Source organism: Chenopodium quinoa, unplaced genomic scaffold (assembly GCF_001683475.1).
Source record: "Chenopodium quinoa cultivar QQ74 unplaced genomic scaffold, ASM168347v1, whole genome shotgun sequence".
NCBI lineage: Eukaryota > Viridiplantae > Streptophyta > Magnoliopsida > Caryophyllales > Amaranthaceae > Chenopodium > Chenopodium quinoa.
Window position 1 is genome coordinate 3283390 of NW_018744537.1, and position 12734 is coordinate 3296123.

At 30.9% G+C, this 12734-nt stretch overlaps 1 protein-coding gene across 1 annotated transcript; it reads right to left on the minus strand.

Annotated features, from left to right (window-relative positions):
- Positions 1–8736: 8736 nt before the first annotated feature.
- On the minus strand, positions 8737–12734 carry LOC110698692 (cytochrome c oxidase subunit 5b-1, mitochondrial-like). The gene is made up of 6 exons (XM_021876195.1): positions 12325–12734; positions 12151–12230; positions 11973–12023; positions 10026–10092; positions 9817–9896; positions 8737–9120 (listed from the first exon to the last, which is right to left on the minus strand). The coding sequence occupies exons 1-6, from the start codon at positions 12485–12487 to the stop codon at positions 9046–9048; spliced, it is 516 nt and encodes a 171-aa protein (XP_021731887.1). The 5' UTR covers positions 12488–12734; the 3' UTR covers positions 8737–9045.

Sequence of the window (12734 nt, forward strand, 5' to 3'; positions counted from 1 at the left end):
TCAATGAATTTTTTTGTAATTTGTAGATTTTTGTTTTATATAGTAGGATTTTTTGTCATAAGGTATTAATAAAACTTAGATTTTGTGAGAAACTACCTAATAAAACTTAAATTGTGTGAGAATCTACCTAATAAAAGGTAAAATGTTGTAAAATATTACCTTAGTCGGATTTCCACTGTTGACCCACCTCAAAACACCCTCAAAACCACCGTTTTCATCCCAAAACAAACACAACCTGCTAAAAATTACCTCCACCAACGCCAAAACCATCCTCCAACCCCAACCCCAAAACCACAACCTCTAACCCTAAAAACCACCATCCCGAAGCACGAAACTATCCTCACCAACTCGGAATATCCTCCAACCACCCCAAAAATAACTTTACCACATTGAAAACCAACCCCCGCGGTGGTTTCGGGTGAGTTTTGAGGTGGGTCAATGCTGTAAAATTAGGTCAACAGTAGAAATTCGGCCAAAAATAGTATCTTACAACATTTTATCTTTTATAAGATAGTTTCTTACAATATTTTTTTATTAGGTAATTTCTCACAAATTTTTGGTTTTATTAGGTAATTTCTGACAAAAAAATCCTATATAGTAAAATCAGTTTCAATCAGTAACCATATTTCAACGAAATGATACCCAAACCGGCCGATAGCTTCCTAAAATAATGCAAATTATTGCAACGACATAATATCATTTATGTGTTAAGGATTACTATGTTGATCTTCTCCTCCGAATTCTCAGCTTATATAATTTGAGACATAAATGACTCTAATAAAACGTGTTGGTATTACATTATAGTTTAGCTTGTATTATCATAATACCAAAATAGTTTCAGTGGTACCAACGAATTGAATGAAAAAAAATTGTTGGTATTGATATAGTTCCTTGTTGGTATTTAGATGATACCATCTAAACACAATGTAATATCAATGACGTGTTATTAGAGTCATTCATGACTCAAATTATTAGATATAGAGAATTTTTCGATCTTTTCCTACTTCCATAAATTTACTTAGTTTCGAGAAAGATTAATCTATTTGTTCAATTCCATAAAGATTATCACATATACTATTCATGTGGTCAAAAATTAAATTTTACTAATAAAATAAACATAATTATAGATGATCTTGTTGAATTTGCTTGTTTCAATCTTACTTAATGTTCTTTTTATCAATTTTTCATAATTTTTACTAAATTGAAAATAATTAAGGATCAAATGTGTGCATTGAAAACCAATGCAAGCTAAGCAATCTGCATATATAATAGCCTTTGAGAAACAAAGTGAGTACTTACCCTTTTTTTTTTTTTTTCAACAATAAGAAATTATACGTAAACTATATTCCTTTTTCATCTATTTTATTGACTCAAACCTCTTTGCAATAGTTGTTAATCAATTTTTTTCATTTCTTTTTATATTTTAAATAACCTTTCAATTTTCCATAGGTTTCCAAGCACCTTCGTCTATTGATGCCTATAAGAAATAACTCAATGCACCGTCCATTGTACAAATTATTCTTTTTGTCATCCACACAAAACTTGTTTATATAAATTAATTAGTTTTTGCATATTCAATCTCCACTTATAAATTTATAATTGGGGCTAGGTATATGATTAATTATGTAACAAGTTACTCACTACATCAACATTAATAATTTAATAATTATAACGATATTATATGATCTCCACGTATAAATAATGTATTTTGGAGTCTAGCTAGTAAAGCTTAAAAGCTAACTTTAATTTTTATGTGAATTCGTTGACTTTTGATTGTAATTAATTTTGTACTTAATAATATTTTAGCTAACTTTAAAAGCTAACCCCGTTGAAATTGTAGCATCAAAAATTAGCATCTAAGAACCTTTATTAATAAATCAACATTACGACATTTTTTTCCCTTTCTTTAGGATAAAAAAGAGTAGAAACTTGGGTTAGGCGTTTTTAAATTGTCAACTTTGCACCCTACCTTATTATGAAAGAATATCTTTACTACAAAATATGCATGTACATATACCTAAGTTAATAGTGTTGTTTATATATAATAATATTATATTATATATTGTTGTCATAAAGTTGTGGGCAAGTGGTATATATTAACCATATACATCTAGGTAACGTTTATTCCTAGCTTATGTCTATTCTCACTTTATTAGTTGATTCGAAAATTAATTTTCACTAAATAGTTAATAGAGGAATAAGCTACATACATGAGAGTGAGAACAAATTCCTTAACTATCATACGATAATCATATACCAATAAACTTTACATAAAATAAGTATCATACTTTGTATTAGCTTTTGTGATGGTATTGGACTAGTGATATTATACTATAGTGCATCCGAGAGTAGCATAAATTGTGTGTGTACATCGAAGTATGCACATTATGTGCGTGATTACGTGAATGTCTTGGAAAGACACATGACACCTTCACACTCATTGTGTGTCTTATGCATTTGTATAAGAGCTTAAATAATTGTCAATATCATTACATGTACGTTTTATAAGATATGTGCATATATAGTAAGATTAGCATGGCTTTCAAGTCAAAAAAGAAAAAACAAATAGTATGACTCTAAAAATTAACTTTATTTTACTTGAAAATAAATTTCCTTAAGGATATATGTACGTTTGCTTATCTACATAAGAAACTGAAATTATTGAAATTAATTGATTGGTCATCAAATTTTTAGTAAGGCGCCTTAAGAGCTTATCCTAGATTATCAAATGATAAACAAATTTTGTTTATCAAATAATATTTTTTAAATAAATCAATAACTTTATGCTTATAATATCGACTGTGAATCCGCATTTAAAGAAAAAAGTTGTTAATTTATTTACGAAAATGCTATTTGATATACTTTTGTTTTCTGCTTATATAATGCTAAGCACGATTGCAAAAGTATTCTGTAATTCCTTTTTATTAAAGTTCCAAAAAAGTGATTGCATGTATGCATGGAAGTACAATTTTCCAATACTTTAAGTGAAAAGAATGGAGTTTAGCAAAAGAATTTAGCAATAGTGAAATGAAAAAAAAAAAAAAGATCCCGACTTTTATTGTTCTACCATTGTATTTGTACCATAAGTAGCATAATTATTAGTTAATGATAAGAAAAGGGATTATAATTAACTAATTTGTAACCATTAACCATCGGCCTTTGGGATCTATTGAGACATGTTTTTGAATAATAATAAATCACACGAATCTTGCTTGGTTTTTGTGAAAAGAGAATTTGATTCATGCTATGGACGGCTGATTTTTTTATACATAATAATATATATATATAAAAGGAGTGTTTTTTTTTTTTAATGTATATAATAATATATAGAGAGTTTATTAATTGCTCGGATATTTATCCATTTCCCCTACACTCTTAGAAGATTTAAAAATTTTCAAAAAAAAAAATAATAAAAATAGGGATCAAATTAGTAAGTTTGAACTCATACAAGTTTCTTTACTTGATGCTCTATTACTTTAGTAAAGTGTAATTTTTATCAAAAAAAATGAGGAAAGGTATTTAGAATAAAGTTGAAACTCTCCAAAAATAGAGTAATTTTATCCGATGTTACTATTTAATTATTGACAATAAAGCCTTACCCCTCCTATTAATAGATGAGAATTATATTCATTGATAATTTAACACCAATGCCTTAGGCTATGTAAAAGGTTATTCTAATTTGAGCTTTTAAACAAGGTTTGGCATGATCAAGTATGGTATGAGTTTTTTTAAAATTGTGTTTTGGTTTAATTTATTGTTTATTGTGTCTTTATAAGTGTGTATCCAATGTATCTTTTGATCTGGTCTGGTTTGATTTTTATAAAAACAATAATATGAATAAGTTGAAATCATGAAACTGTAGTTGACTTTAAAGGAAGAATACTTCTGCCACTTTTTTAAAAAGTGTATACTTACCAAATGCGGTCAGTTTTTTAAAGTGTTACACTTTCGCTCACTTTCAGCAACAACATTTTAATAAGGCTAGATTTTCCAGTGCAAGAATTAATACAGTACAACCCTGTTCTTTTGAGCCGCCCTGCTCTATTCAATATTCTGCTCTGCTCTACTCTACTAAAATCTGCTCTGCTGACTCAATCTGCTTTGCTTTGTTGAAACCTGCTATACTCTGCTGAAATCTGCTCTACTTGTCCGGAAGCTCAAAAAAACAGGCCAGGGTCTACTTCGTAATAAGGTTATGCTCTCTTGATCTTGTATGAGGTGTTTTGGCCGGTATATATTTTTGTAAAGTCTAGCGTAGCCTCATATGACCGGATCTAAATCTTTTTGATTTGATCTTTGAAGTCTTCTAGTGTATTTTGAATCACTAATTTTATCTGGTGATGTGGTCTAGTCTCTTTCTAATCTTGTCTAATATGGTTTGAATTTTTCTTATTTAGTTTTATATTGTCTAATTTTCACAAATAAATAATACGAAGTAAATAATAGGAATTGGTGGAGAGGATGGACAAATTACCAAGGACCCTCACTCCGTACGAAGTATTTTACTCCATAAGTAGTCCCTCTAAGTCAAATTAATTGCTCAACTTAACCCATTGTACTTTCCACAAAATAAATATAAATCGGATGAGACAAGTAAAATAAATGAGACGTGAGAGGTAATCATACCGTCCGTGTTTCATAAACAGTTCGATAATTTGATAAGTCATTTCAATTGTCATAATCACAAACTCCAACTGTGATGCAAACTAAAAAGAGAGTACTTGCACTGTATAGAATAAATAGGTGTGGTTGTCCATCAAACGAAGTTAGAAAAAAGGACCTAATCCTTTTTTCTAATTTTTGTATTTTTTGCGTTACAATTGTCCATACTCCATAAGACAATAATATAATAAGTCTTCTTCAATTCATTCGTAAACCAAACTTTTTGAATGCTAGCTAATTCACACAAAGAATTTCAAGAAAAAGAAAGGTAAATTAAAAAATATGCTAGCTAATAATTTGATATATATTTCTGTCCATCAATTTTTGGATTTGTATGTTCTTTTCAAGCTTCTTTTTCCATTTTAGTGTACAACGGTTCATTTAGAATCAATATACAGATATTATTCCCCACTTTTTTACTGTACTATACAACGACTAATTAATATTCATATGATAGAAAGTTCATACGAAGGTGAACCCTATACGAGTTTTCATGATAGAAAGTTCCTCGAAAAGTTTCGTAAAGAAGAAAATAAGCAAATAGATAATAAATGGTAATGAAAATTTATTATTCGTCAAGTATTGCTATATGTCTTTTTATTTTGTTGTTTGTAGGGAAAATAAAACCCGCTAAAAAAATTAAACAAAATAAAAATATGTCTTCGATTGCAAATTATATGATTACAAATTAATGTTTGTTGATTTATTATGGAATTAGTAATTTGAAATTTATTTTTGATTCATTGTATATAAGAGAAATCCAAACATTAATCATTTGACTTATACACTAGGTATAGATTTTGGGTACATCTTATGTTGAAATGTTCAATTTGATATTGGATGATACACAATAACAGTACCCCTCAAAATTTTTGGAGTATAAATTATTGTCATTGAATGTTATGTAAAATCTTTACCAAATAAATATATAAATAAATCACGATTAAGAGTTACTATATTTTTCCTATTAGACTGCTTGACACGGTCAAAAAATGGCCATATAAAACCCCATTATAATAAGACCACCTTAGCTAAAAAAAAAAATGAAAAATTTACTTTAGGTTCATAGTTTAGGTCATATTTTAAAAAAAAATGAAAAATTTACTTTTCCAAAAAAAAGTTCTTACAAAAAGTCAATTATAAGCGTTTTTTTTTTGACAACTTTTCTAAATTTAACATTTTAACTACATTTTTTTTATATGTATAGTTTTAACCATGTAGGTTGTAGATCTTTCGCCAAAAATTGACGCGAAGAGAGATGTAGAAGGGCGAAAGAGCAAAAATTATGAAAAAAACAAAATGCATGTCGGATCCTTTCTAATAATTAATGTGATGGAGATGGATGCTTAAATAATCTTGTGAGAATAAAATGTATGTGTAGATTCTGAACAATAATATGGTTGCCTCCTTGATAAATATCATGCATGGGAACAATTTCGAAGACTACATAGAAAGAGACAAGAAATAGTGACATTTTCAAGTAGTGGAGACCTTTTTTTTTCTTAGCAACAAATTCAAACCCACAACATTGTATTATTCCACCCCAACATGTTAGCAATACTAGCTACTTGTCATTTTACTATAAGTTTAACAATATACGAATTACTAGTCTTTGAGATTTTGACATAAATCATTCAAGCTCCATATATTGTTTACACGAAATAGTTTTATTAGAATTTTATATTTTGTATATTTGAAATTTAATTTGAAAATTTAACAAGTATTTACAACTCTGAATAAAATTAATTAGTTTATACAGTAAAGAAATAATTTATGAAGATTAGTTAAACTAGTATAAGACTTTCAATGGAAATAAATAAATAAATAAATTAAATAAAATAAAATAAAAAAAAGCTGTTAAGAAACAAATATAGTTTTGGTGGAAAAAGGTTTATAGAACTATGTAAAGTTTGATAGTGAGTTCTAAACTCACTTATTAGGCTCCTTTATTAGAGTAGAAAATCATGTAATTTTGAGACTTTTTTTTTTTTTTTGGTGCACTAATTTTGAGACTTTATAAGTTGCATTTCAGCATAATTACATACGTATTTAATATATTTCTCTTATATTCTCGGTTTCCTTTTTGTGTGTGCTATGGACATTAGAGATTTCCTCCCCCCATTCTTAGGTTTGAAAGGAAGAAAATTTTGCATTGGAGAATATTGAAAGAGTTCAAGAAGCCGTTGCCAAATGTGGAGGAAGGAGAGAGCTTAAAGTTTAGGGTTCCTTGAAAATTTTTCTACTCATTTAATAATTGCCTGAAAATATTAAATAATAATAATAATAATAATAAATAAAAAAAAAAAAAAAAAACCTTCCTTAACTGCACGTAGCTCTATGTGCACCTAGGTATATATAAAAGGCCACCATTACCTGTATAATCTCATCATTATCTTTTGAAGGAGGAGAAGAAGAAGCATTAGCCATAGAGCCATCAGCCATAGTACACTTCCCTCATAAAATCCAAATCAAATAAGATCATAAGAAGACCCCTTAATCCATGCAATGGAAAAAAGGAATAACATAAGAGCTAAATAAAAGCAACCCTAGATCACAACGGGCACTTTGACGGTAGCTTTGGAAAAATAGAATTCAAAACTAAGGAAAATTAAGTACCCAAAAATAACTGGTAAAAAAGAAAGAAAGAAAGAAAGAAAAAGCGATCATTGGCTTAGTTGAAACATAGTCACATAACTTCTTACTTTTAAAGCATCGTATGTAAATTTGTGGATTTGGCATGTTGAGATTGTGCTCATAAGTAGGGGTGTCTATTCGGTTTTTGGTTTGGAATCCGATCCGAAATAAAATTTGATTTTTATTTTCAAATCCAATCCGATTCGAATTTCTCATCAATTCAATTCGATCCAATCTGATTTAAAATTCGGTTATTTGGATCCGATCCGAAAATCCGAATTGAAATACATTGCAAATTTTTAAGGCCTAAAGTGATTATAAAAATAAAAATGCAATTTTAAAAATTTTATTCTTGAAAACATAGTTATACATGATTAATACAAGTATTGAAAATATAGTTGTACATAATTTATATTGATGTATATATCAACACAATTTTACATGATCAATACAAACCATCCTTATTTGTAAAAGCATATTTTCATATTTCGGTTAATTCGGTTTTTTGGATCCAAACAAGGTCAATCTGATCAGATCCAAAAATCCGAATTTTCAAAAATTTCAATCCGATCCAATTTAAAGTTTAAATCCGATCTGAATTGATAATTTGATTTGAATTGGATTGAATTTCGATTTTTATCCGAATAATAGACACCCCCTACTCATAGATTTCTTTTACTGCATATGTTTGATTGGGAATATTTGTTTCTAGTAAGCCTATCAAGGGTAGTATTGCTTTGCCAAAAAACAAGGGTAGTGTTGAAACTTGAAAGGGTATCTTAGGAGAAGAAACTTCTTAGTCCTTTCACTCTTTCAGTGCATTCTAGCTAGGAAAATTACCTTGTCATATGGCACTATGGCTAAATGACTTACCAAATTGGGACATTTGAGAAGATGATCAAAATGATTAAGTCTTAGGATTAGGTTTGTGTCCATACATAGCTAGGTTAGAGCAATAATAAAGCCCCATGAAACGAGCACTTTGATTGCCTCTTCCTTCCTTCACAAATTGCAATGGTTTCCCAATCTCTTCCACTTTTCTCCACTGCAAAGTTTCCTTCTTTTCAAACCTAAGAATGGAGGAAAATTATCCTCCATAGAGCAAACACAAGGGGTACCCAGGAAAGTAGAAAATACATTGCAATTAATCACGACTTGCAGATGAATGTGGAGTTATTGCCTAGCAATGAGACACATCTTGAGACCACCATAGCTTGTCAATAAGAAGCTCAACTCAGATGGTGGCTGAAGAGTACCCTGGTCTTTAGGACGTAGCAGGGTTATTCACTTATTTGTGATGCAGATGTCTTTTGGCCTGTTGGTTATTCCATGAAGTTTCATTATCTGTGTTGCAATGGAATTGATCATACTATTAGAGAAGGCCTGCCAGTTCCTAGCAACACTAAATAGCATAACCATTACAATTATTTCAACATGAGATTTTCAAACTGGATTTTCTTCGAGTGATGCAGCAAAAGGATCAATGGATTATTCGCCCAAGCAACAAAGACCATGAATGAAAGTTATACTTCCAATTACCAGCTCAATGGTAAAGAAACAACTTTTTCGTATTTCTCTCAAAAATAGAGCAGCGGGCTAAATTGTTACCAACAAGCATCCGTCTAAGGTACCATCAAAAAACAAACAAGCTTTTTAGCTTTTCAATTGGAAAGCAGCAGCAGAAGTTTCACAGAACTTGTCTCATTGTCTCACCAGATCTTATTATGTCACTAAAATCGTAAACTACAATCAATGGTGGTGGTGGTGTTCGCCTTCATCTTCATCATGCCCTTCGGGGTCACCGCCATCGCCAACAACTTCCAACTGCAACAGATTAAACAATTAGTAAGCATTTCTAATAAAACCAACATTATAGAAAAAAACATTGAAGTAAGAATGTAAAGGATGGGAATAAATAGCCAAACAACTGCATGAATAATCCTTGAATCAGAAAAAACAATGTTTTCATCACCCATAACCCTAAATAGCTAAAAGCAAGAATGTAAAAGAATAAGAATATGTCCAATCTCATCAAAGACTAGTTGTTGGAGGGACATTATCTAGCTTTAATTATAAAATTCTACCCCTTAAAAACATGTAAATGAATTTGGCACTTAAAAACAGATTGCAGTATGCAATAAATCGTGAATTTGAAAATGCAATTTGGTAGCACACTGGTATTGTTCTTCAAAGAACCAGATAACTATTATCAGCTCCAGAGCAAATCAAGAAAAGATGCAGAAAATTCAAAGTAGCTGATTTAATCTAAAATGTGGCTAATATTACTCGCTTGTCAAAAATAAGAATCATTTTAACAAATATTTTAGATTGAGCATTATCTAATTTTCTGTACAAAAGTAGAGAAAGTACGTGTCAAGTCCAGTTTGAGATGCGTATGATTTACAGACAAAGCACCAAATTTCCAGTATAGATTCTCCACATCATAGTCGACAAAGTTGTTATGACAAGGATCTAAATGATATACTGGTCATCAAAAATTCCACATAGTACATCACTAACCTGGAAGTATTGTGTGCAGACTGGACACTCATATGGCTTGTCTTTCTCGAGCCAAAACCAGACAACATCATGTTCATCCTCTGGGAAAAGAAGAGTTAAAAAGATTTAAAGGGTTTTAGTACATGTCAGCAACAGCAAAATAAGATTCAGTAACTAAAAAAATGGAGATGACATTGTATCAAGAGGGCATATAAAGACTTGATACTGACCTCCTTCGCCACCTGGACATCCAACAATTCTTTTGTCAAAGACAGACTTAACAATAGCTGGATTTTCCTGCATTCATATATAGCAATTCAAAGTTAGCAAAAAATTTAAAAATCAACGTGTAGATCATCTCTATATAATGATGGGACATGAAGAAAATTTCAAGCTATATAAATTTTAACAACATAGATGATAGACCAACAAATTAATTATATAAATTTAGTCAGTTTAAATTTTTACATAATAATTCATAAATAATAGCAAGCTTGGCATTTTAAAAAGCGTTAACGAAAGAAGTCATCTAAATCAACATCATGCTTTTTGGAATTTTATATATTAGGATACCATTAATTTGAAAATGCATAGATCATATAATAACCTTCTTATTGAAATTGAGCATAGAATACTGAAAAATTTATTTGCATTATCAAGCCCAACAGGAGGATAAATTTATTTATTTATTTTTCTTTTTTTAAAAAAAAAAGCAATATTGAAATAAAGGAAGAATACTGAAGACAAAGAGGATCACATTATAGTAAATAGGACTAAAAAGACCAAACAATATTTAACCTCCTGGGATGTTCTTCTCATTACAGTATAATAAACGCAAACAGAGAACAAATTCTAAAGTTCATCAATGTAGACTTTGAAACTAAGCTGCCATTTTGGGGTTTCCTGACTAAAGACAGTTTATAGGCATTAACATTAGATTAGGGACTTTGGGGTAAGATATTAAGAGGGGGGAAAAAACACAGTAAAGGCAAAGCTTTTGGGTTTATAAAAACTTTAAAGCAGACAAGCTGAAGGGCGAATATCAAGGCTTTAAGGAAATTAAAGTTTTGATAAAAATCATATATTCATGCCGGCCTAAGAGTATAAACTTAAGCACCGAAATTCAGCATCACATTAAAATGAAAGATGAAGAGTCTCAAGACTAAAAAATAAAAGAAAACCCTAATCATAATGTTCCAGAGTAATACGTTCTGATTTCATTATATTACACAATTACATGATAAAATCAGCACCTGATTTCAAAAGATTAAAACAAGAAAGAAAAATGAAGGTATGAGAAGACAGCATACCAAACAGGTCCCCTGCAGTCTACACTCTACACATTACATATTTTCATCGCACTGAGATATATAACATCATGACAACTACATGTAGCTATATAAGAGATACCATACACGAAAAAGTATCATTCTTTTTAATCCTACCAAGGGTCACAGTTCGGCAAACACATAAATTAGAAAGGCAACCACCTTACAAAAAGAACCATCAAACAATCCTCAGTGCAGGCATCCCTTGCATTTGCCAATATACAATCAGTATTACAGCAACGATTTTAAAAACCAACTTACCAGGGTTGATTAAAGTAATTGGATTGGGTACACCCAAGGGCCTAGGCTACTTTGTATGGAATACAGGTATTTGTAAGTGTCTAATAGCACAGGAAAGTAAAATTTTCATGTTCCTGTTCCAAAATAATGTGTCATAACTCATAAGCAAAAAAAGGTCCATACCCATATCTACAAGTCACATACCCATTTCAAATAGTCGAGGTGAAATGAAAAGTCCCCGAGTAACATAGGGTGTTACAGTAGCAGTCTAGAAAATGGCTAATAATAAATACTTCCTCTCACACCCCTTTCTCTAATTGAAACAACCAAACAAAGTGAATGATTGCCCATTCAACTCTCTCCCTCCCTTCCTACATTCCTAGATAGTGTCAAATTACAGCAAATTTCAAGCAAATCCTAAATACGACAATGTATACAACCTCAAAACAATTCCACATTTGACAATCACATTAAATTATCGCCAATACCCATCACAATAACAAATAAAAAATCGCCAACATCCATCAAAATAAGTACGTATAAATCATCAAATGCAAAAGAAAAATCCAAAAAGCCCGCAAAATTTATGGGGAAAAAAAAAAACCTAACCTTGGTGCCGAAAGGACCCGAAGGGTGGTTAATCTCCAGAATATCCTTCCCCTAAGAAAAATCATAACAAATAATTCAATAAAATTTGAGAAATTTCATAATCTCCGAAAATTAATGCAGCAATTATTCATTCAAATAATGATAAAAAAAAAAATAAAAAAAAAAAAAAAGTAAAAACCTGCAGCTCAGCTTCAAGCTCTTCACGCTCATGGCCAGTAGCAATGGGCATTACATCTTCAACCTTAGGCTTTGAAACCTCTACACCACCCAAAAACAATCCAATCAATTAAACAAAAAATCAACAACAATAGATCTGAATCAAACCCTAGAAAAGGGGGGGGGGGACAAATACCGGCTTCAGCGGAGAAATGGCGACGAGAGAGAAGAAATGAAGAGGATCTAACAGCGGAGGAAGCAGCAGGAAGACGATGAGAAAGAGAAGAAAATGAAGGTTTAACAATGGCGGAAGAAGAAGAAAGGGTTTTGAGGTGAGAGAAAACAAGTCTTCGCCACATGATTGATTGATTGATTGAATTGTGTTCTGGATCTTAGGTCACGCCCTGATTGTTGAAGATGGTGAATCGATGAATTGATCTGGAAATTGAATTGGGGGAAATTGGTGAATTTTCTCTCTCTTAGTTTTTGGGTGAGTTGCCTTCTGTTTGGGTGGAAATGAGGAGAGAAAATGGGTGTGGAGGAAGGGAGGGCGGCTGTTTCCTTGGGGTTGGGCTGGGTGGGGCTTGATTTGGGTTGCAGTTGTTT

Coding starts and splice junctions, on each gene's coding strand:
- LOC110698692 (XM_021876195.1), bottom strand. CDS start 12,487: ATGTGGCGAAGACTTGTTTTCTCTCACCTCAAAACCCTTTCTTCTTCT. Junction 12,024..12,150: donor AGCTTGAAGCTGAGCTGCAG/GTTTTTACTTTT, acceptor GATTTTTCTTAG/GGGAAGGATATTCTGGAGAT. Junction 9,121..9,816: donor TCTGCACACAATACTTCCAG/GTTAGTGATGTA, acceptor AATCTGTTGCAG/TTGGAAGTTGTTGGCGATGG.